This window comes from Solea senegalensis, linkage group LG1 (assembly GCF_019176455.1).
Source record: "Solea senegalensis isolate Sse05_10M linkage group LG1, IFAPA_SoseM_1, whole genome shotgun sequence".
Taxonomy (NCBI): Eukaryota; Metazoa; Chordata; class Actinopteri; order Pleuronectiformes; family Soleidae; genus Solea; species Solea senegalensis.
Window position 1 is genome coordinate 13,206,429 of NC_058021.1, and position 26,169 is coordinate 13,232,597.

General features: G+C 42.2%; 1 protein-coding gene and 1 long non-coding RNA gene across 2 annotated transcripts; one reads left to right on the plus strand and one right to left on the minus strand.

The window, feature by feature from the left end:
* The first annotated feature begins 10,684 nt into the window (after positions 1 to 10,684).
* On the plus strand, positions 10,685 to 24,643 carry LOC122780945. The gene is made up of 4 exons (XR_006361750.1): positions 10,685 to 11,501; positions 12,435 to 12,699; positions 20,865 to 21,015; positions 23,413 to 24,643. It is a non-coding gene; the product is annotated as an uncharacterized LOC122780945 (long non-coding RNA).
* On the minus strand, positions 14,555 to 16,099 carry tcf21 (transcription factor 21). The gene is made up of 2 exons (XM_044044380.1): positions 15,534 to 16,099; positions 14,555 to 15,065 (listed from the first exon to the last, which is right to left on the minus strand). Exons 1-2 carry the CDS (start codon positions 15,966 to 15,968, stop codon positions 14,976 to 14,978), a joined length of 525 nt encoding a protein of 174 aa, XP_043900315.1. The 5' UTR covers positions 15,969 to 16,099; the 3' UTR covers positions 14,555 to 14,975.
* Positions 24,644 to 26,169: the final 1,526 nt, after the last annotated feature.

A 26,169-nucleotide genomic window follows, 5' to 3' on the forward strand; every position in this document is an offset into this window, starting at 1 on the left:
ATTTTGCTCATAGAGCCACTTTTCTACTTATCAGATGAAATAAACACATCGTGTCTGTGCCATTTCAAAGCGCTGCGTGTTCAGTTTTGTCCCGAAACATTTGCGAGACAATTAATCACATGCTTGCGTCAGCGATGAGCCGCTTTCTTGAACTCTTGTTTGTATGGAACGTGCGTTACGTGTGAATTTACTCCATATACTTCCGCGTGAATGAATGAATGTATGAATGAATGAATGAGGCGTGTGGGAGATCAAAGGCTGGACAAGGAAGAATGACAACATGGCTCTGAACTGGAGCCAAAACAGTAGGCCGATATCAAGTTTAGAGGAAAACAAGAGAGACAAACGGAGTGATGGGAGAGATGTGCCAACTGCCTGTAGGCTTTAGACACAAGACATACATTTACTTTGTCTGTCTGTCTGTCTGGACGAGAACCTTGTGTGTGGTTTGTCTTGGCTTGGCTTCTGAGGGGAAGACGACGCGTGTGTGTGTGTGTGTTGAGGAGTAATTTGCAAATGAACATGGTGGACCGGACAGAAGTGTTGATAGAACAAGAGAAAAGTTTTTCGAATGAGATTCAAGTGAAAAACACACCACAGTACTGCGTGAGTTGGTTAAGTTTAGTGCAGTCTGTGTACATGGTGTAGTGCACAGATACAAGAACACACGTGCACGTCTTATGTGGTTGTTTTTCCATCTGCTCCTTGTTTTCAGGTCCCGTCTGGTCACTTTTTTAACTGGTGTTGTTGAGGTCTGGATATCTTCAAGAAACAGGATTCCATGTGTATGATGTTGTCATCTCTCTCCCTCTCTCCCTCTCTCTCTCTAGTTATTATTCCGTTTGGCATTTATGTTTCGTTTGGAGGCAATCATTGAAGAATTTGAGGAACACGTGTCCTCTGCAATCACAATCATGAAATCCCTGCTGGCCTCAGACACGCGCACGCACACGCACACGCACACACAGACGTATATGTAGGCCTGATTACCACTCAGCCTGGTCTTTATAATGTTATAGATGCAGATTGAGCATGTCAGTCAGGACCTCACAGGAGGATTGTGGGAGAAGATGATGAAGGAGGGAGGGAAGGACAGGAGAGAGAGGGAGAGAGAAAGTGAAAACCTGCTTCTCAGAAACAAATAAAACATAACGTTTTTTATGAATGAGGTCTGCTTTTGTTAACAAAACACAAAGCATTTCATTAAAGCTGCCTCTCCCCCTCTATGACACACACACACACACACACACACTGGCTGGCTTTGATGGTCAAGTGCTGTGATAAAGTGCTGTCTGCTGTTTTCTCACTTGCTAAGCCCCCTGAGAGTAGATCAATACTCACTCAGCGTCAGGTTACCACTAATGTCTTCATGTTTTTAACCAGGCAGCATGTGTGTGTGCGTGTGCGTGTGCATGTGTGTGTGCGCATCTGCCCCTCGTATGACCCAAGATATAATTATCATTAAATGTCAATAAAGGCCGATAGGACGAGCCAGTCTCTGCAGATAGTCATCAAAGGCCTGACGCACAGCGCCCCCTAAGGACACCTATTAGAAATGGCATTGGAAATGGAAGTAAGATGGACGTACCTGTGTGAGAGAGTTTGAGAAGCCTCTTCTGTCATCTGCTTCCGTCAACACTTATGTTGCTGTTAACGCCTTTTGTCTCAGTCTCATAAAGACCAAAACTGATAAAAACAAAAATATGTGTACACAGTAGTTTCTCTTTAAAATTTTAAATGAATTAGTTTGTCATATTTAACCCAGGTGCAAATCAAAGTGTATAAAGTCAAAAAGGTGCACAATATTAGCAACAGCACGACCCACGACGCATGGTCAGTGCTACTGTAGGAATTTATGTAGGAGTATTTGAGGGACAGTGAGAAGTGTTTGTCTAGTTTTTCTCTGTGACACTGGCTGGGCCACGAAGAGGTTGCTTTTTGGGCCACATGTTGCCCACGGGCCACCATTTGAATAAGGCTGGCTGGAGATGTATAACTTCATTTCTAAGTGACAGGCTGAGCACAAGTTTTGTGAGTAATAACACTCCCAACATGGAATTTTTTCATGATTTATGATTTGACGTCTTGCGTTTTTTTCTCTTCTACGATTTGCTGCCGCCACTAGACCACATTCCCACGTCTCAGCATTCATGTTGGCTATGATTTGTTTAGCCCTCTAAATAATAAGACGCATGTTTTATGAGACAGTGACTTCTTTTAAATTGATAGGAATAGTAAACAGGAAGGGAAATAAACTCTTAAACTTGAAACTGCTGCAGCTACAATGCAGAATCTTTATATTAACAAACAAAAAGTGTTTTCATCGTGCTCCGCCCTCCTCTCTTTCACCTCCACCTCTCTTTATCCATTCCCTCATCTCGCCATCCCAATCAATCTCTCCCACCCCTCCCTCACTAATGCACTCTTTTATGTGCTCTCCTATTTCTCCCTCTCTCCCTGTCGCCCTCTCTGCCTCACCCTGATGTCTCATGGAGCTTTTGTAGGCCCTCTACATTTTTGGGGGTAATGTGATCCCCCCCCATTTCTCCCCAGGGTGGTCCGCTCCTCTCATTCAGACAACAAGCCCGGGCTGAATGGAGCTGGCAGCGAAGGGAGGGAGAGAAAGAGAGAGAGAGAGAGAGAGAACAAGACTGGAGGAGAGGATGGAGAAAAGGTAATGGGTATGTAAAGCAGCCATTTAATCTCACCCTTGTTCATTCATATCTTCCATAAATAAGGTGTGTGTGTGTGTTAGTTTTGTACCTGTGCCATCTGTTTAGCCATACACATTCAGCAGCTGCCATTGCGACTCAGAATGTCGCAAAGTCCCAAAGCAACATATCTATTCAAATCGACTTTATAAAAAATATGTATTCAAACTTAATGTCCTTGCAGTAGCAGAATAAGCTGAAAATATGTCATTGAAGTTGTAAAGTGTGTAACTTTTTCAATTTAAACAAATGCCTGCCACGCCACGGTGTTTTCGCATCTGTGATGACACAGAGCGGTGCATTTTACGTCACGACTGACCGAAGAGGAAATCAGGTTGAGCTGTTGCCCCCTAGTTCTCCGAAAGGTTGTGAGCTAACAAAACAAATGTTGAAAGAGAACTGTTGGGAAAGCGTCATTCTTTCACGAAAGCTCTGCAGGCTCACCCGAGGTGTGGCGTGACAGTGACAGTTACACACCGGAGCTTTAATATACACAAGCCTATTGAGAGCCTGTCAACAATGACATATTTACACATCATTTAGAGTCATCGTTATGGCAACCTGATAAATGCATCGCTTACTGTCGCTCTGTTTTTGACGCGTCCATCTACCTCCTCAGCGGCTACATCTCCATCTACTTCTAACTGTCTTTACTCTGTGTGCTGCTGCTGCTGTGCAGCTGTTGTAACTGCTATATGCTGAAACTGCCATATGCTGTAGCCTGTAGCATGAAGCAGTTTTATCCTCCTTTTATTCAACTGAAGACAGCTGCCCACTGCTGTTTGAAACCAGGTTGACGACAATAGTTTAAAAGGTGAAGGTATAGCAGAGGAAATACAGTCAAGTGACAATGTCATGGCGGTTCATCGCCATGAAATAGACTATTAATCGATTACTAAATTAATTGGCAACTATTTTGATAATCGATTCATCGGTTTGAAACTTTTTTCATGAGTAAAGCAAGATTTCCGATAGTTTAAGCTTCTTAAGTGTGAATATTTTCTTCATTTGTTTGCCGTGGATAACAAAGAAATCCTTAAAAGTGAATTTGAGAACATCATCATTTCCAACACTCTTTTCATGTGATCTAATTTATTATACTTTACAAAGAAGTCAATGTATATAAAAGAGTAAGTAGGTCTCTTTGGCTCATATTCAAGACAAGAGAGACATGGGAGTCAGAAAATTGCATTCCAAAGTTCTGCCAACAGTTTGCACTGGCTCTTTTCTTAACGGCTGAAGCTCCTCCAAGTAGAATATTTATAGCATTTTAAAGAAGGTGTTTCTCCGGTTGGATCCAGCACTGTTTCCACTCTGCTCTGTGCTCTCCTAACCTTGAATTCACTTTGACACTAAGTACACATACAGAGGTAGAAGATCACTATCTGTGAACGTCCTCTGTGTAGTCTTATTAATCTGGCTCCTCATCATCTCTCTCTCTCTCAAACACACACACTCACACACACACACACACACAAACACACACACACACACACACACACACACACACCTTCACATACCACTGCTGTGCCCCAGACAGCCCTGCACAATGTGGATGCCCCAAGGGAGCTTGGGTAACTCAGTCCCTTCTATCTGCCAACTGCTGTGTCACAAAGAAACTTATGTTACACACGCACCACACACATGTTTGCGCTTCATTCATAGTGAGGACACTCATAGACATAATGCATTCCCAAGCCCCTTACCCTAACTTTAACCATCACAACTAAATGCCTAACCAATTTTAACCCTAACCCTAAAACCAGGTCTTAACCCCCCCAAAAACCAAAATGTCCTCACTCCATATGGTTCATGCAATGGTTGGTCCTCACATAGCAACAAGTACAAGAACACACACAAAAGGTCTGACTTCCATTCATTTGGACGGACTATCCAAAGCAGCAAATGCCTAATCCTAACCTTCTTAATCCAAAATGCAACTCACATCTTAATCCCGTCTTTTTTTTTAAATACAAAAACACAGAGATATGTTTATAACCAGTGTTAAACACATGCATAACTGTCCTGCCGTCTGTGTCACTTTACTGTAAAATGTTCTCATGTCAACTGCAGGTTGAGAATGATAAAGTGTTTTTCACATGACCTTTTGAATTCTTTGTCTCTGGTTTTCTGTTTTCCTTGTTTCCTGTTTTATTTTGTACTTCCTCCTAGTGTGTGTGTGTGTGTGTGTGTGTGTGTGTGTGTGTGTGTGTGTATTGTTTAGTATTTCTTCCTGTTCTGCTTTGCCCATGATTATGCAGCCTTTTTTTTTTTACTTTGTTTTAATAACCCTTTAACACCTAAGCCTTCTTTTTCACTTATTCCAGAATAACCCTCAATATCTGGCAGTTCTTTACAACTTGCTGCATGTTAAAATAGTGCATTAACAATTTAAAATGAAGAAAATGTTTTATTTAGAAAAAAACACTATAGTTTTACATGGACGCCAGATTGTGTGTGTTATATATTTTTATGTCCACTGCAGACACTCATTTTACTTTTCCTCCAGTCGAGACATGTTTTAGAGCAGTACTGAGGCTTTTTAGCTTTGGTAACATTCTGACATAAAGCAGCTGTAGATTTTCAGAGCATAAAATTCATTCATTCATCTTCTACTGCTTTATCCTCCACATGAGCTGTAGCCCAGCTGACATAGGACGAAAGGCGGGGGTACACTCTGGACAGTCCATCACAGGGCCACATAGAGACAAACAACCCACACGGGGAGAACATGCAACCTCCACGATGAAAGGCCCTTGTTCCGCCCAGGTCATGAACCCTCATGCAAAGGCAAGAGTGCTAACCACTACACCAACCGTGTGACCCGCCTGTAATTCAATTCAACATTTCCCCTCATTTCTGACACATAGACAAATGTTATTTCTTACATATAGCACCTTTAACCAGGTACTTGACAAGGTCAGTGTTTCTACCAGAAAACTTCCTACAGAGGTAACATACACTCAAGCGCACGCATGCACGAAAAAGAGATGCACACACTCACTAATTATACAACACATGCAGATGCACACATACTTGATGCTGCACATATTCATGTTCCTGTCTTACACACACACATAAACCTTCAGCAGACATTAAGTCAAGTCTCTCTTACTGCTGCCTCCAAACTGGAGCTGATCAAGAGAGAGGAGGGGATTAAAGAAAAGTGAAACCAAGCTAATGTCCTTACATACCATCAGGGGAGCTTTGAGGCCTCACACATGGCCATCTAAGCTCCAACAATGCGCAAAGTTACTTCAAGGACACCGTGATTTTTGTCACCCCGGATTAAACGACTTTTTGATTTTTAATTTTAAAAAGTCCACGTGTTTAAATTAAAAAAAAAATCTTTTTATCCTCACTTGTCACCTCTCACGGCGCAGAAGCCTTTAAACTAAGTCTTTGTGTGTATGAGCGCGCGGTGTGCTTGAGTTGGAGGAGGTTGTTGTTATTGGCCGCGGCGCTCAGGTTCAGCTCCAGTTTGGCTACCAGCTCCAGACCTCAGACACATATGCAGTGGTTGGTTGAAGTGCATGGAGGGAATGTGTGGTCACACCTGGGAATGCTCTTTCAGCTGACCTGCCTAACGTTCTCTCTCTCTCTCTCTCTGCATCATTTCCTTTTTCTAGAGGTGGAAAGACACAAATTACCTTCAGTTTACTTATATTTAAACCCAGTTTTACACGTGTGGATGTAGTACATTAAATAGTTCTTCAACAATGGCCCTAAACAAGTACATATTCATTAGGGGCTTAATAATAACAGGATATACAGACAGAATATAAATGTGTCAGGTTTGGTCTCATAACAATAACTTTCCTTTTTCGTAAAAACACACCCTCTTACATACTATTTGATTTTTACATTTTCAATTCAATAAAGTTCCACTTACTGACGTCCCCGCCAACTGTTAGGTGAGAAGATTGACAGCCCTCGTATGTTAGTACAGTAAATATTATGCTGCAGCCAGCAGCTGGTCAGCTGAGTGGAAACATGGGGGAAACAACGGGGCCTGGCTCTGTCCAAAGGAAATAAAATCTGCCTACCAGCACCTCTAAAGCTCACAAATTAACACATTAGATTTTTTTCAAAAAAAACCCTCTAGTTAAATATAATTTGAGGTTTTATTTCCAGTCTTTAAACTAAGTTAGTTCAGCCTCATGTTCAGGAAAATATTAAACTCTTCTCATGTGTCGCTATAGTGTGTTTTCCAAAATGTCAGACTACTCCTTTTTATTACGCACAGTTAAGTCCAAAGGTTTGAGACCATGTACCCAGAAATGATTTTATTAGAAATCGTCCATTTATTTTTATCTGTATCGTGTAAAGTCAGCACATGTCGTCTTTTTTTTCACCCCCTGAAATAAAGGCAATATCCCTTTATTGGTAATACTCACATTTCATCTTTCAAGAGTACACACACACACACACACACAAAGCACAGGATCCATATTGCAGGCTGGCACCATAATGCATAGGATGCACATAGTTTCAGTGTGAATTTTAATTCTGATTTGATTGGAATTAAAGTGGTTTTAAGCCAGAGTTAATAGGTTTAGTCGGACTCTAATCCTGGTTTAATGAAGGCCTTGGTTGGGCCTGCCCACCCCCCCTTTTTTTCATCTTGGACTTCAGCCCATCATAATCCAAGTAGTGAATTAATCACCCACTTTTGGGCAAGTGGAGGACGTGTGTGTGAGTGTGTGTTAGAAAAGAAACAATAACATGGTTTTTCTTATGATTATTGTGATCATTGTATCTTGTACAGTTTGCTTGGGTCATTTTTTCTTTTTTTGCTTTCTTGTGTTCATGTTTGTGTGTGTGTGTGTGTGTGTGTGTGTGTGTGTGCGTGTGTGCATGCATTCTTCACTGTGCTCACTCTGGTACATGCTCGGTCGCTCCCTCGCTCTCCATCCCTATGTAACTAGAGCCATCCTTCCCCTGTCAAAAATAAAAATCATTTGTCCGCTGCACGAGTGTGTCCATTAAATATGCATGGTGGAGGGAACTGGGGGCCGCGGGGGAAGAAAGCCGATACTCGTCTCTCCGGAAGGGCATCAGAGTACCAAGGTGGACAAATGGCATCGAGAGGAAAACGGATGAGATCGAGAGGATGAGTGAGGGTTGAAGTAAATTTCGGGTGCTTTTTACCCTCCACCGACACCAGCACCCCCCCCCCAACTGTAAACTCACTCACAACTTCCTGAGAAGGCATTCGACTTTTGGGGATCCATTGACAGTGTCTCCCTCTCTCACCCCAGCGATACAGAGACACAAACACTGTGTTCGACAACTAAGAAATGCATCGCGTGTGATTTAAAGGCAGCGGCCTGAAATATGAGAGGAAACAACACACTGTGCTGAGCAAGAGACCCCCCCCAAGGATTTTTTTTTCCCCTCATAAAACTGAACTTCCTCTACATTTAGAAATAGATTTTTTATAGAGTTCATATAGTGTTGCTTAGTTCTCCTCCCCAAAGAGTTCTCCTTGTCCCTCACTCACAACGGCTCTCAGCATTCTTCATTTTTATCATTGAAGGGCTGAAACTTCCTCTGTCTATAGAGCAAGTTTAAGAGCTTTGTTGATTATTGTCGTACAAATGAATTCAAAGTTGGCACCGTCACAAGAGCTTGCTTGTCTGACGTGTGTCAGTCTGTGTTCTCAAAATAAAGTAGAATTTGACATAAGAACTCATTAACTGCTGCTAACTGTGGGCCTTGTGTCATTTAAAGATGCGGTTAACAACAAACACGATACATTTTCAATGACCTTTTCCTCACTTTAAGTCGAACTTTTACGGTTCACTAATCTCCAAAACCAAGCACTTGGCTGATATTATGTCATAATTTGACTCAAACCCCTGTGAGATGACGCGAGGGAGTTTGTTGACAACTACAAATATGGGGTGAATGGAGGATCACAAGGTTTGAGATCAATTTAATTCGACTGGACTCAAATCCTCCTGCTCTGTTCCTGTTTTCTTTTCAGCTGTTCTGATGTGTGGTCTGTTTTGCCTCTCGTTTTAATAAACCTTTGTCAGTGTGTACTTGTAGTAGTAGAACCTCTCGGACTGTGCAGTGGAGAATTGCTTCACTTGTGTGTGTGTGTGTGTGTGACTGTGGTATTTCATGTTGGCGTTGAACTCATGTGCGACGACCGCACACTTGCGTAATTCTTGCATCCGCACATTTTTGATCGACGAGTGTAAGAAACATCTTATCTGTTTTCTCACGTCGCCATTTCCTTTTTCATCGGGCGGACTGTGTCGATCTTTTGCTCCCCTGCTTCCTGTCTTTTGGGACTCACTGTTTTCTTTTCTTGGCCCTGTCCATCTGCTTCTTATAACACTGAGGCAGTCGGATCTGGTTTTGCAGAACCCCATGAAAAAAAATCTGACATTTATTCACGTACAACCAAAATAGTCCCCTTTTCTCCATCAAAATAACCCACGAGTCAAGAGAGAATCCTGTGTGAGCACTGTTCCAGTGGGGTGGTCAAATCTGGACCCAATTAAAATGGGGACCCCCTAAATTTCCTTCACACCCAGCTTGAGGAAGACCCCAGATTAGAGGAATATTTTCCTTATTGCCGACTTAACTTTTTGTGAAATTCCATTGGATAATAATTGAGCCCATGTGTGCTTTGTATTCCGGGGTGTTCCCATTTTTTTGGTGGACTTAAAAATGCCATGTTCTTACAGACACAGACACAGTTTTGACAAATCAATTTTTTTCCTCTTCTTCTTCTTTCTCCTCCTCCTCCTCCTCTTCTTTTTACTGGGTTTTCACCGCAATCCTTGGATCGTTGCTTGGAATTAATAGAAAAGGGGGATTTCCACCCCCTTTAAGTCTTGGTCAGATTTCCATGTGGAAAGAGGCGGGGGCTTAATTGAGATCAAATAAACAAAGTCACCTGTGAATGATTTCAGCCTATAATGAGACACATGCCTGCTTGTTCAAACATACGCACGAGGCCGTGCACGAGCCCGTGCACGCTCGCTGTCCTTTATTTGATAAGCACTAAAGCAGGTGTTTGTATCTCATACCTTCACAAATACACACACACACACATCAAGGCTTAGCCACGGCTTCTAAGACTCAACAGTGAGAGCTTGTGTTCTGCTCCCCTATGCAGTGACCCATCATCCTCCTGCTCCCTCTGGCTTTGTGAGTGTTCTCCTCTAACCAGGAATGAATAGCCACTTGTTAAATAAACCCACGGACGCTGCTTGGGTATCATAGTTGTCTGCACAGTATTATTTTAAGTGGTAATATTAAGAAAAGCATCAGGACGCCGTCTGACTCTCGGCTCTTTTCAGCAGACGGTGCTCGACCTGCGACTGGTCCGTGGAGGACTGTGGGAGTCGGACTTTGATTCATGTCTTCCTAATTGTAATAGACCTGAATCCTCTTAAAACAACACTGGGGTAATTCTTGTGCACACAGACACACACAGAGACAGAGACACACACATGAATACACGCGCACAGAGGCTTGTGTGCACGCACACGTACTCTACACACAGGTAATTGTGCCCACCTGGGAAAACATCATTTAGTCAGTCGCCCCTTCCTTCTGCTAACACTGCTCTTGGATATGTGTGTTTGTGTGTGTGTGTGTAAAAGCGACCTTCCTCATCCATTTCTTGCTCTTTCATCCCAAATTGCATTTGACTATTAACACTCCCTAAGCCCTAAACCATCCAATTACAGCACTATATTTTATAAGCTCACCAGTTCAAGGCTTCAGGGGGAAATGACTGTTTCTTTATGCCGCCTCAACAACTGACTAGGTTGTGCTGGTAAAACCGACCATCTGTCTTTACTCCTCCAGATATCACAGTTCATTTGAAAAACAGCCTTTTGCAGTTTCTTCTCATCTCACTCACAGGACTAAAGCGCACAATTCAAGTCCATATGTATATTAGTGATTTTAATTATTGTAACTCAATCACCACAGCGCGGGCCCGACAGCCACCGTGTTTAGGTCAAATTCCTTCACAGTCTGCTGAATGTAAAGTAATGCAAGCGGCGTAAATCTGAGTGTGTGTGGAAGCGAGGACTTCAAGGGAAGAGACACAAAAACCTCTTTGAGCTTACGTCTGTTGGGTTTCGCCGTGGAAATGTATCGTTCTCCACTGGTGTGCAGCACCAGGAGGAGGAGGAGGAGGAGGATCATGGTTAAAGCCATTGGAGCAGGATGGATATTCATCTGTTCTACTTGTCTGCAGCACAGCTATGTGTTGGTGTTTTTGTGACGGAGCAGAGGTCCTGTTTTCTGAGCTTTGATGTGAGCATATGATGAGTGTCAACATTTTTATCAAATTCATCAAAATCTACCTTCCTACCTACATGCCTAAAGATTACATGATTCAGTGAATACTTTTTGCATTACACTTACTTTATAAGACACTTAAATGCCAAATGTTTGTATCCAACTTTTTTTCCATATTAGGAATAAGCACGGAAAGTGTGTGTGGGAGATGAAGAAAGAGACCTGGCACCGTCCACGTCCTCAACATTGACATAAAGGCCAGAGGTCTCATGGCAGACACCTGCTGTGCTCCTTTTAATAATCACTAGCCGATGCCAACAATGACACACGCAGGCGTGGGAGCGTGCCAGTGCACATGGGTAGGTGAATCTGGACAGGCTCCAGCAATCCCTGGCATCTCCTCTGCTCTGCTCTGCTCTGCTCTGCTGGCCGTGCCAGGCTGCCCGGGGGCCGCGAGGCCATCTGACATGACCTGACACCACTGTCAGCTGTTGCCTGTTGCCCAACCTCAGTCATGTAAGTGCATCTGCCAATTGTTTAAAGGAGTGATGGACGCAAGCGTAATCACTTACTGTGTCTTAATCACTTATTCGTGTCAGACCGCTCCTCAGCTCGGCGACCTCTCGACCTCTAACTGAGCTCGTGCTAATGTCTGCTCTGTGTCGTCGTCGCGTATCGTCATCTTACATTGTCTGTGAATCTGAACCAAGCAGTGCTGCGTTTAATTAACTGCTACTTTTCTTCATGTGACACTGAGCCAAACCCTCTATTTCACTGCTTTTCAGGACGGCCACATATTTTAATCCGTAGGGTATCCTTTGCTGCCATCTAGTGGTTTAAATCGACAGTGGACATCAGTCACTGAGGTTTGGGGAAAGGCTGAATTCATCCACCTCATTATTCTGTCATAGAAATGATATGTAAGGCTGATATGAAATCTGAAATCAACCAAGGAATTACAACTGTGACTTGTCCTGTTAACTGTAATAATGGTTTTTCAATTATATATTGAAAATGAAATGTATCTGTGTACTTTCCATCCTCAGACTGTTGTCTATACTGTAATGGCACCTTATATAGAGTGGAGTATGAGCACCTTCATAGTGACATCATTTTAAAGTGGTGAATATTTTTTATTTAACTTATTTTTAAATGTCTATAACTATATTCCAACAACAAGAATGAATCTATCAGTCTAATAATAGTAATATTTATTATTATAATGATAACAATTCCATTTAAAAAAGATATGCCCAGAGTAAGCAAGTGATAATCACATCCTGTGATTGACAACAGGAAAAAAACAGGCACAAAACAAAAGCAAAAATTCAAAACAATAAAAAAAGCACAGATGCAAAGACACACAAAAATACAAAGTTCTTGCTGCTACTCTTAAAATAGAAAAGAATTAAGTCTAACGTATTGTTATGTTCCTTTTTGGGTTTACAGGTTCATGCTGACCTGTTCACTGACCAGACTGGCACCAAGTGAGTCTGACTTTTGGACATAGGTGAGGATGCTGAGAAACGTGGTGGAGGAGCAGAAGGTGAAGCTGAGGAGGACGGAGGCCAGATTAAGGGAGGCGGAGAAGCAGCTCACTGAAGACTGAAGGGAGATCACACTGCAATGGAGCTGACGACTCAGAACCAGTGAGCAACAAGTGATGGACCTGAGGAACAGACGCATGGACCGGAGGAGATTTGAAGAGCTGAAGGTTGGTCACAAAAATCATGAGCTACAGCCCTTATAAGCAGGATGTATAACCTACAGACTCAGAGCACAGTTCAGTTTTGTTTTTATTTTATCCAGCAACTGACATTGCATACTTTGTCCAGAAGATGGCAGTCTAAATGGCCAAACGTACAGACATGCTTTATGGAAGAGTGACCTTTTACCTTTTCTACTATGAGAAAACACATCAAACGTTCAGTTTACTACATTTAAATAAAAATTAGAGACGCATGTTTCCATCTGATATCACTATTGTGTGTTGATATGGAAAAACAAACCGAGAATGAATGTAAAATTCTATTCTATTATGACAAACAGCGATGCCATTTTAAAGTATGTGCTGCATGTGTTTTTGACAAACAATGAGGGCAGAAGGACAATGTGATGGGATCAGTTGGAACACGGGTGGTTGCTGTCCTCCCCTCGGTCTGTGGACCTTTTTCACATTTTGGGCAGATGTCCAACAAAACAATTAGCAAGTATGGGAATCCCGGCACTGCTCTCATACTGACCCATCCCTCCCTCCCTCCCTTCTCTATCTCTCATCCTCTACCGTTCACTGCAGCTGGCCCCAGGAGGGAGGAGGCCAAGTTTATTTTCTCCACGGTGGTCCCTTTGGGGTGGCGGCGAGGCCTCTGCCACGCTGCCGCTGATGTATTAGGTGCGGGTCCTTCAAGAGATGTCGGTGGGACTCTTTCTTCTTTTGCACTAAGTCTCATTTCTTTCATTTTTTGCATGAAATGAACGAGTGCACAGAGTCAGATCGTGTCCTTCCCATAGTTAACTGAAGGAAGAGCTGAGTGTGACTGATGAATGCTGATAATTGTGGAGATGATAATGATGAGGGTGAAGCTGGAAAAGCCCAGAGGACCCTTTTTACAAATGGGTCATGTTCCTTCAACTTGTGTTTCTAAATAATATATAAAAAAAAGTTGTTGTTTTTTTACTTTATATTTCAATGACTCAGTGTAAAGAAACCTGCAAATCTAGGGACATTTGCAATTTGCTCAAAGCACTATGATATTAGAGGATTAAGCATTTTTTCTTAATGATTATCTAATAATCTGACCATAAGGATACAGGCATGTTTCAGTGTCTCCAGGTGGAGTGTTTACACCGAGCCTCTTTTAGGTTTACGCCTCTGGATGTGAAAATGAATGTTGTGACATTCGATGGCAAGACAAGAGGGAGAAAAAGAGAGAGCAACGGAAGTGGCGAGACACCTACATGGTCTATACTCTTCTTTACTTTCATCCCAATAAGAAAGAGGGGGGAGAAAGAGAGAGAGAGGGAGAGGCCTTGTGTCAGACTGCATAAATAACTGTCGACATGGTGTAAACACAGCGGTCATAACCCGAGCGAATTAAAACAACTGCTCTGGGCGGGATTAAAGCTCAGCAGCACGCAGGTTTTCTAGCACTTGAAGAAAACATCTTCAAATGCTGTCTCACTTTTCCACGGTATTACAATAAAGAGACAGTGAATTAAGTAAGACAAACAACGTGCTTTCAAATTCTGACTTGTTTAACCTACAAGAGAACTCTCTGCCTATTAAGGCCTCCACATATAATCTTTGAAGGCAAGAGTTTGTTTATGTAGTGACAACCACGTCTTACTGTTATCTCTTAGAAACAACAGAGGGAGACTTATCTGTGCTTCGTTGGTGCTCAGGTTCTGCTGCTCTGAAGGAGTGGAGTGACGAGAGACGGTGCCAGGTCAAAGTGTTGGCCCACACATACACACACACACACACACACACATAAAAATAAAAACAAAAAATAAAAATAAAAACAAAAAATAAAAGAAAGAGGGGAAAGAACACATGCAGCACACAGAAGTGATACAAATATATTTTTATATACATGTTAATCTGTACAACCATTGGAGACAGTGGACATGCATGTGCACATCCATCAAAATGCAGCTGCCAAATGGGCCTGCATGAATTATGTAAAAAAGAAAAAGAAAAATGCCTCTGCAGAGTATTTTTTAAAAAAAATAAGCTATTTAATGCACGCTGTTTATCTTTGAACCAGCAAAGACACGAACGAGAGACAGGAGTGCATTTAAATAAAGTTCAGCTTGTTTTACAGGAACGAAGGGAAGAGGACGCACTCTTCCGTTATTCCCACTCAAAAATCTGCGGAGATGACATTTCAGACACTGGCGTTTGTTTGTTTTTTGTTTTTTTTTGCTTTGTCTTTCTTCGTATACGAGTCATTGTTCCCCCTTTGAAACGTGGCCTGGCGCTCGGGTGCATCAGGATGCAGTTGTGCCACATAACCTCGTTGTGTTCAGCATCTCCTTCAACTCGTTCTCCGGTTTGCCAGCCACCATGAAAGGCCACGTCTGCGGAAGGAAAACACAAACAAAAACATTTAAAATTAAATATTGCACAATGCGTTCAAATCAAATCACACTTTTAAATAATAAAACACCCCCAAACATTCACTCTGTATTGTAGAATATTGTAGAATTTCATAGTATCATGCCCTATATAATATTTAATCGATCATATCAGGGGCAGATTTTGTTAAAACTGGGTGAAAGATGCAGCAACATAAATTAAAAAAGTTTAAACGTATGCACCTGCTTTACTTGATGATTACGCACGTGTGTGTGAGGCCTTGCAGGCCATTTCAAACCCTGAGACTGCAAAGTCTATTAAAAACAAAAGTTCTTACATCAAAAGCTTACTAATCGAATGTCTTGGAGAGAGCAGCCCTTGTATTATTCCCTTATAATTTAACAAATTAACTCATTTGGAAGAGATAAAAAAACACATCCAGTGGTTTATCTCCCACTGGATCATCTCACCAGGTTTACTGGATGAATATATCCGTTCTCGTATTTGTCGTTGGCGAGTATCTGCCGGAGGTGCGCGATGTAACTGGACGCCAAGCGCAGCGTGTCCAGTTTGGAGAGCTTGGTGTCCGATGGTACCCACGGTAGAGACGTCTTCAGCCGGGAGAAGGCTTTGGACAGGACGCGCATCCTCGCTCTCTCGCGCGCGTTGGCCGCGTTCCTCTGCACCTGCTTGCCCTCCTGCTGTGCCCCACCCTTACGTGCCTTTTTCCGGGACGCGGTCTTCCTCCTCTTGCCCGGCGCGATCCTCTGTTCGTCGTTTGCGCACGGGCCCTCGCAGTTGGAGCTCTCCTCTGTGCTCTCGTTGGAGTCTTTGCCGGAGGAGCCAAACTTCAGGATGCCGTCCAGGAGCTCGTCGTCGACGTCACTGAGAGACCCGGTGGACATGGTGAACCGTCTCCGACTTGGAGCGAGCTGACTCAAAACATGGGAGCGGGGAGCTCAGGCTGGACACGGTTTGGTAGACACACGCGTGGGTGATGTGTTCGTGGACTGCAAGCCGTGCGTGAAGGAAGAGACTTTTTTATCTCCATGAACAGAGAGGGCGTAACCTCATGCTGGGAGGAGAGACACGGGTTCTGATCTCACTTGGTTTCCAAAAAAAAAAAAGAAAGAAAAAAAGTAGATGTTTTATATGTATGTATTTTATTACATTTTTTTTTATCTTTATTCTTCAGATTGGAAGGATTATTGTTTATAGGGTTAAGATTGGGTCCTTGGACCTTGTCTCTTTTGAATGATCTACCCATTTAATACAATGAAAAATAAGAATAAGATATGCTTCAATTCTGTTTATCAAACTAATACCTGGATAAACATTACTCATAGGCTGACTCTGCAAGTTTCTACAAAAGTACTGTATAAAATTGTCGTTTTTTTTAATTCATGCTACCCAAGAAATATTCATAAAAATCTTTATCAGGGGACTTTATCTGGCCAAAAGGGAACAGAGCAGGTACCTAAGCACAAGTCTATCTGTGCACGTCCATGGTCTGGACCTATTTTTCCCTCTTTTTTATAACCTTGAAAAATAAATAAAACAACATTCAACCCAGGGCCCATAACCAAAATATAGTTCAGAATAAAATAAATGCCAATAAAATCTCAGCATTAAGGGTTTTGCTGCATTTTAACATTTGTCAAAGACTGTGCCAAATGTGACTTTGACTTCCCAATCGTCATATTCTTACACACACTGTAGTTTAGATGCCACCTCTCAGTGTTTCGCCTCGTCACACATCTCGCCACTTAACAGGATAAAGTGCAAGGACAGGGGGCGTCACGTCTCGAATCACAAACTGGCGCCTCGTTCCCCTCTGATGTAATGGATACCCAGCAGCACCCACAATCCCCTGTTTGGCCTTCCACATCATTCCACACTGATGCTCCATGCACCGGTCCAAACAACACAAGTCTCTGGAGCTGAGTGGAAAAAACACGTGTTTGTGGATCGTGTGTGACTTCTTCACAAATTGTATTTTTCCTCTATAAATTTGTTGCGTTAAACAATGAGCTGTGTTGCATGATTGTGAGTAACTGGAAGCTGCAGATGTGTGTGTGTGTGTGTGTGTACGTGTGTTTATGTGTACCTTTGCCTGCACAGCTGAAGTGTGTGTGTGTGTGTGTGTGTGTGTGTACGTGTGTTTATGTGTACCTTTGCCTGCACAGCTGAAGTGTGTGTGTGTGTGTGTGGGGATAAGAGGTGTGTGTCTCTTGAGAGCTGACCTACCACCCCTTTGCTTCCGGTGTCACAGAGCATCCAAACAGACACCACTATTACATTTGATCCACTTTAATGACACAGTGAAACACAGCTTTGTCCGCGAGGTTACTTCAATTTAAATTGTGAAGATTTAAATTTCAAAATTCCTACCACTTAATGATGAAAGAAACACAGTGTTTGTGTAAAGAAGGTCCCTTAACTCTGCCTTAAGAGCGATAGAAGGAGGAAGAAAGGTGAGGGGATGGAGGGAGAGGAAGAAGGCCGCTCAATCTCCTGGGTGGGCTGGAAATCAAAGCACTCAGTGGAAAAGTAATAATAGAGTCTGTTAGATTGATGAGCACCTCTGAAATACATGGATACACCAGATAGTAAGAAAGAGAGAGAGTGAAGCGGAGGCAGGGAAACTAAAATAGCTCAGGGCCTTTTTCCTTCTTTCTCTTCCACATTTATAACACAGGTCCGATGGGATACTGTCATAAAGACTTTAAATCTCATAATAAAAAAGGAAAATTAAAATGTACCTCACTGTGCCAAGCCTGATAAATCAGCAGCGTTTTAAAACAAACGTTCATATAAATGATAGAAGGGCACAAGTGTAAAGGAAATCTTTCCAATGACCATTTTCCCTCGCAGAGTTGTGGTCACACACACACACACACACATGACATGAGGCAACAGGTGGAGGGGAGGGAGTGGGAAAAGTGGAGGGAGAGAGGAAAAAAAGAGGGGACCCCGGCAGTTAGAGAGGGACATGCTGCTAATTAGCCGGTTTGAGGTCAAAGGCTAGGCTGGCGGTGTGATGTCACCATGAAGGGACGGGTTCCAGATGTTGCTCGCAGGGCCACCGAGAGGGGAGGGGACACCTGATTCCTCGGGGTCATTATCATTTCTCACACACATGCACAACAAACATTTGGTGGTGACATATGCCCAGAAACAGAGGACGATCGGATCCGCCACGGTGACCACAATCCCAGGGATCCTTCCTGACAATGTTTTCCTGTTGGTCCTTGTCCGATATTTTTGTTTTACTTGTTAACATATGGTCAAAAGTTGTAATTAGTGCAGCGACAGTGCCTCACGCGGTCTCTCAAGAGGTTGAAAAGAACAAAAGTCTGATTTGTTTGGTGCCACATGTGTAGGGGCATCAAAAATCTGTCCATGGTATAACAGCTTTTCCCTTCACTCAGTCAAGTCTTTAAAATGTGAATCAGGTGCCAAAAATACACAATAGCTTTTCAAGTTAATAGTTATATACGGTCTTTAAAGCTGTCATGTGACATTAGTTTGTTGGAAATACTATCAGCAATTTAGATTTTTGTAGAGGAAAAAATAGATTCACTGTAATCTTTATCTTATCCGTTTCGGAAATGGTGAATAAGAAGAAAAGTTTCACATTTTCTCATGAGGTTTTCAAATGTCTGATTTGTTGTTTAATTTTAAAGTAAAGGCTGTCAGCCCTTTTCCCTTTACTCAATCAAGTCTTTAAAATGTGTGAAATGCTTTTCAAATGAAGGCCTTTTCTTCCTTAAGACTGAGAACAAACACTTATATATTGTCTTTAAAGCTTACAGTTGTCCGGCGACATTAGCTTGTTAGAAATAGTATCAGTTATTTAGATTTTTCTTGGGGGAAAACATAGATTCACTGTAATCTTTATCTTATCCGTTTCGGAAATGGTGAATAAGAAAACAAATTTTTTATCCTCTTTCCTTATTTTTTTTTTTACAACCTTATGTTTGTTTTTGGGCCACCCGGTTCACGTAGTGGTTGCATGCTCTCCCTGTGTGTGTGTGTGTGTGTGTATTTTCTCCAGGTTCTCCAGCTTCCTCCCACAGTCCAAAAACATGCACTATGGGGATTAGGTAAATTGGACTCTCTAAATTGAGAGTGAATGGTTGTTTGTTTCTATGTGGCCCTGTGATGGACTGGCGAACTGTCCAGAGTGTCCCCCCTATCACCCTATGTCAGCTGAGATTGGCACAGCAGCCCCCCCCACAGATAAAGTGGTAGAAGATGGATGGATGTTTGTTTTCTGGGGTGGAAAAAGAACAGTATGTTTAACTACGGAACAACTGACTAATGTGAGAGAACAGGGGAGTAATATGAAACAAAGCGCTGTTTTATTTACTGGAAAAACATTCCGCGTGTATTTTTATATGACTCAAAGAATGAAATGAAAACAATCAAAAAAAATTAAAAAAAATAGAAAAAGTCACAATTGGCTGCAGCACAAAAACAGAGTGAGACTGTAATCTTGGAATGAGGCTTAGGGTGAGAAAAACATCATCCATCTATGTCTAAGTACGCCAGTTCCCTGTCCCTTATCACAGCCGCACTCCCCCAGCCCGTGCACACACACACACACACACACACATTTGCACATTACTGCTTTTCACCTCAGTTCAAAAAGAAAAAAAGAAAAAGAAAAAAATCAAAGCAAAATAATAAGATTGAGGTTGCAGAGAGTGCAAAGACACAACCCGGGAGTGGAGAAAGTCACTGCGAAAGGATGTGGCAGACACACTCTGCAGTGAGAGAGAATTATGAACATGTTTATGGGAGTGAAAATGTATTATTATATTTCAAAAAGACCATAATCCTTTGATATCCTCTGACAGGAACATCCGGGGGGAGGCACAACAGTGAGTCTCCAAGAATGAGACTGATATTCTGTCAAAGTGTAGGTTAACGACCTGGAAGTCTTGTCCTTAGGCTGTGAGGGAGTTGGAGTGTGTTAGTCTTTGGAATGTGCGCATACATGTACGCACTGATCTGCGCATGTGTGTGTGTGTGTGTGTCTGTGTGTGTGTGTGTCCGTGTTAAATGTAGTGCATTTCGCAATGTGGATAAGGATCTCGTAGAAAAGGAGGAATGGTGGAATCTGGAAAATGTTCACATGGGATTGGCTTAAATGTTCTCCTGTTCATCACCCTGATCCACCAACCAGTGACAGGGAAAACCTAAAGTCAAAATTTTAAAACCGTTGATAAACACATGGTTAATCACTGCATTGCATGTTTTATATTGCTATGAGTCTGTGTTTTATTTTAACTGGAACACCACTTTTTTACCTTGTCTGTTGTTAGCGTCGTTATCATTTTCCTCCTGTGAATTTTTGTTTTATTCCATCAACCTGCATAGATATTTTAAATGTCTAGCCTTTGACTATAATCTGGCACATGTTGATGTTCATTAATTTGCTATGGCCCCACTCAAAATAAGTCAAATAAACTGATAAATAAAGGTAAATGATGAAATTCAACAAAGGATCTTTTCATTTTTTTCTCATTTATTAAAATATTCTGAGCAAAAACTGTAAAAAAAAATACCAGCACACCATGCATGTGTTAATGCAGAGTGTGACCAGAGTTCTCACAACAAGCCGGAGGAGCATTCACCTCTATAGACACTAACCTAGAGTTTCTGAAAAGTACTCAGTTTCTCTACAGACAAATATTCAGGGTGTTTTGCATTTTTTTTTTGTGTTTCTCTTGCTAACATTTCCAAACTTTACACCAGTGTGGATTTCTTTTAAAGTGCTGTTCCTCTCTTTATAGGTCAGTTGCTGTGCAACTAGAGAAGAAAATAAGTCATATCATAACCAGACGGACGGAGGTCAATAACAAATCAACTCTGAGGGAGGAGAGGAGTGAGAAACAGAGCCGAGTACAGACTGCAGAGAAAACAACACATTAACATAGATACACAGTAAGTCTGTTGCCCGAATATCCACTGTTTTGGTGAGTTTTACCCTAAATAATTACACACACTTAAGCTGTTTCTGGCTCAACGCTGACTTGACCAAATGCCCAAAGTGTCCTGTCGGAAGCCAGTGAGATGTGATGCAGCTGCAGTTGGAGTGTGTTTGTGTGTGTGTTTTAACCTCTGCTGCAACCCCTGGTCAGACTTGTGGCCTCATGATCGGATGCTCAGATAAAAGACGGTTGTGTGTGCATGTGTGCGACTTGCGTTTGAGTGTGTGTGCGCGCGGGGGGCTTCTCTCTGCAGGAGTGGGCAGCGGGGCAGTGTGGGACAGTGCTGGGTTTCAGAGTCAGAGGTCTGGTCTCTGTCATTGTGATTGAGGCTACAGTTTATAAACAGAGACGAGGAGAGGGACACTGCTCAGTTTTCCATCTCACACAGTCATGCTGTTTTGATGTGTGTGTGTGGTTTAATCCTCCAACAGGCCAGAGCTCCCAGTCCCACTCAACTCCTCTTCTTCTCCCAGACCCCCACAACCACACACACACACACACACACACATATCTCCTGTGTCCCCACTGCTGTGGTTGGATGTCTGGTCATTTCAGTCTAGCCAAAACAAATAGAGTCAAAGCAGCTGAGAAAAAAAACAAGCTATCTAGCCAAGATGCAATCACACACTTAATACTGTTTAATGTATTTCAAAGTGGTAATCTGCTTCATGTCCACAGGGCAGGTTAAACAGATGCTTTAGTGTCACACAAGCATGAGGAATGAGTCTGACATCAATAACGTTAAATACACAAGTTTAATTTGGATTCATTTTGATTCTACAGGAGATTAGTCCACCTTTTGAGATGCTAGTGGAGGTGAAATTGCACACTCATGGACTCATGGTAATTAAAAAAGTAAAAAAATAAATCCCTGCCTTTGCATATTCAATAAATCTGTGGTTTAGAATCCACATATCTGTGGTCTGACAAACCTAAGTGATTAATTTGTCATAAATCATAGTTAACAAAAGTTAACGCGTAATCCTGTTTACAGACAGATGCAGGTTAAATCATGACTTTCTTGGTGGAGCTAATAGTGTGTTTAAATATCCACCATCATCACTTTTTCATTAGATCATTCTTGCACTTTGCATCCCACCAGATGACTTCTGTTTTTTTTGGAAGTCCAATAACTTCAGCAATACAAATGGCAGCATTAACAACATCGAGATCCCCATTTCATCTCTTGTTCTAACATGAAAAACCCATGTGTCATGATTTGATGTTATGTGACCGTGTTAAATCGCTTCCATCACTCCAAAAGGGAATGCCTCTCTCACCAGTGGTCACCCATGTTGTCTTCTAGGTGCTAATGTTACCTGACCTTTAGGTCTTGTGTTCTTGACCGTAATCAAGCTCCTACTTTGCCACTGCATTTCTCAAAGATACATTATTCAGCTTTGTCTTCCTGCACACAAGAGAATTACAGTTTCTTATTTGTGGTTCCCCAGATGTAAGCGATTCACTGGATCAGCATCCTCCCAGAATCTGCTGAAGATTCATGTCCCACAATTGGGAAATAATACTTCTTTATGCGAACATGAGTGTGAGTGTTTGAGTTAACTGTGTCCCAGAGAACATTTCACAAACGTATCGCACTCATCTAATCTCCGGCTGATCTCTGTATAGGTGAAGGGCGATAAAATGTCGGGATCCATGTTACACACACCCAATTAGCAGTGTAACGCTGAACCGTAGCCGATTTTATTCACACCTGATTAGTCAGACTGTTGTTATTATGGAGCGCGATGATGGAGAGCGATGATAAACAGTGCTGCGCTCTCATTGGCTGGATCAGGTTCAACACTTTGATCTTCTTCCTCCTCATTACTCAAGGGGGAACGACAGGTGTGTGTGTGTGTGTGTGTGTGTGTGTGTGTCTGTGTGTTTATATGTGGAATTAAAGCACATAAATTCCTAAGTCGTTATCAAGAGGGTGAAATCTATTTATCGGTTATATTTATTATCCACATTTATACTCCTTGCAGATGCTTTCGAAGGGCTGCATCCTTTTTTTATTTTGGAAAAATGAACTCAAGTTAACCCAGCACCTCCCATTTAGATGTAATAACCTCACAGCACGTTATGTCTTGAGACTCTGTGTAACTCATGCACAAACATGGGCACTGATACAGACAAACATACACACGGATTATCTATAACTTTGGTTGTAATGACTGCAGCATGTGGTGCGGAGGGAGGCAGACTGAATATTATCAAACCCCAGGAAGAGAGATAGGAACAGTCCCTATAGGCACCACACAATCAGACCTCTGAAACTCAACAAAACTCCCCTTGTTTAGAGTGTGGGGCTTTACACTTATGTATTTCTGTGTGTGTATCTGTGCAGGGGCAGGTTCAGCTCCCTCTTGTGTGTATGAACAAACTCCAGGCTTGAGTACGATACACCCATACATATCTCCGGATGAACCATCCAGAACTGCTGATAGTTGGGGATGTGTTGACTGCTCCGGAACCCAGGGAACCGCTGGCCTTCCTGGGTGAAGTGATTACGCACATCACTCCTCCTCCCTGGCTGCTGCTCTCCACGTCCTATAATCTCCTCTCTGGTCCCACAGGGAAGAAACACCCCCGCCAGTCCGAAAATGGAGGCTCCTCCTGGGCTACTCCACTGGTACTCCCTCTACTTTAGGAGTGGGTCTGCTGTACAGGGAGGTAGCTTGTACAAACATTGCACATTTGACTTATGTGCACAATTCCTTACGCACACTCTCACACACCAACATACTGTACACACAGAGAGAGAGGCGGGCGTAGGATATACAACAACAAATCTCTTACACTTGTAATATAAACATGGAAAGCCATTGGTTTTATTAAAGACATAAAAACGAAGGAGTGCAGAAACTGAGAGAATGACAAAGAAAGGAATGTGAAATAATGAAATGGACCAGACATGCTTAGCTGTTTAGGACTAGTGTGGCATATAAGTGAGCCTTAGGTGTGTGTGTGTGTGTGAGAGAGAGAGAGAGGGGGAGAGAGAGCGCTAACCTTTGCATCATCTTACATCACATTTCAACCTAATCTGTGTGTGCGCCAGTGTGTGTATCAGTTCTCCCATGAGACACAGATATTAGGCTACCGGAGGCTAACAGGAGGTAACAAAGAGGCGAGATGCAAAACTGTGATAAAGGTGCCCTCAACACACACACACACACACACACACACACACACACACACACACAATCCCACATGCACACATAAAATCTCAAGAGACCATGGATATTCTCAAATCCCTAAATCCCAAAGCAGGAAGCACAACACAAGAGTGTGTATCACTTAACTCATTAGCACGTGTGTGTGTGTGTGAGTGTGCCTGCACATGTGTATGTGTGCACGTGTGCGTGTGTGTGTGTAACATCCAGCTTGAATGCACACAGACAGGTCCAGTTAATAGCAAAAGACAGACACAATAGCACCTTAATCACAAACAGATGTTTGCTCACCTATTTGCTAACTGTGGGATTTAACTATTAGATTTTCACGCTAAACACTGAACACAGGTCCATTCAGAAACTATTATTCTATAATAATATCTATCTATCTATCTATCTATCTATCTATCTATCTATCTATCTATCTATCTATCTATCTATCTATCTATCTATCTATCTATCTACCTATTATATAATATATAATGGAAAATAAAAAATTGTCCACTTATGTGTGTGAAAGCCTTATCCCTATAACTTTATCCATAAGCAGTTAATACCTGACCCTAATTAACCAAACCATAATTAAAATTTTAGACCTAATCTCAGGAATGAGGTTCTGACTCTTGAGGACGAGGGTTTTTTTTCTCCATAAGGACTACTGGTCCGGCCAAGAGGTAACACACAGACACACACACACACACAGAGTTACGCAAACAGGTCGTGTCCCTGTGGTAAATCAGCTGTTGTCCAGCTGTTTAATGTGTATTTACTTTTTTGACTTATTTATTTGACAACATCAATCTGCATTATAAGAGGTGAGAAGTGTGTGTGTGTGTGTTTAAGACTGAAGCAAGTCAGGCACAGACGGTTAACTTTAACTGTCCCACGGGTTCTTATGGTCGTGAACATTGTTATCTTCATTAGCCAATATTTTCATTCATTGTTGACATTATTTGTGGTTGTTTGTCCCAGTGCAAAATCATCATCGTCACTATCACCATGTTTTTCACACGTGACAATTGGACATTTTGAGGGATTCACTACAGGGCATCTGCTCTGGCTGACACCTCAGTGAGTCATTCCTACTTTTTCACTCCACTGTTTCTTTTAGGATTGGATAAAAAAAAAAAAGAGTAAAATCAATCAACAAAATGGTGGTCCTTTATCTATCTATCTATTATTCCCTGGATGCTAATTAAAGATAATAAACCTTGCAGATCATTTCTCTACTACTCCAAACTCACCGTCACCTCTGCACCTCTCGCACCCACACACACACACATGGTCAGATACGGTTACAGTCTACACACACGTGCACACACACTTGCGTCAGCATACGGCAGGTGTGTGTGAACTCTTCTTGAGTCTCTGTGCATGGAGTGAGTGTGCGTATAGGTAAGACACTGAAATGCAATGTTTAAATAAGCAGTGAATGATGAAAGATGGGGTCAGTGGCTTCACAGTTCACACAAAGCTACATCTTTTAGACATGTGCCCACACACACACACATGGAGAGAGAGAGATTAATTCCTCTCTGTGTACAAGTTTAAACCTCTCATTTATCTTAAGTCCACGCCTTAAACACAGGTGTTTGGAGAGTTTACAGAGATTCTTATGCCAGATATCATGATATCATACGACTATATTCATTCCACTTTTTTCTTCTTTAAACACACAGTCGTTTCCCACAGAAAATCCCCCGATGCTTCACTTATCACAAACACAGGCCTCTCTTGTGCGTTTGTTTTTTCCCCACTCCCCAAGTCGGTCAGTACACAGATATTTAGCTCAGCGACACAGAGTCTCACGGACAGACTGGCCCTACGGTTTTTTATTGAGCAAGAAGATAAAACGGCTGGTTCTGCTTTGTGTCCATTAGGGCTAAAATGTCCAAAAGAGTGTCTGATGAAATGGAATAAACTGTTGTGGT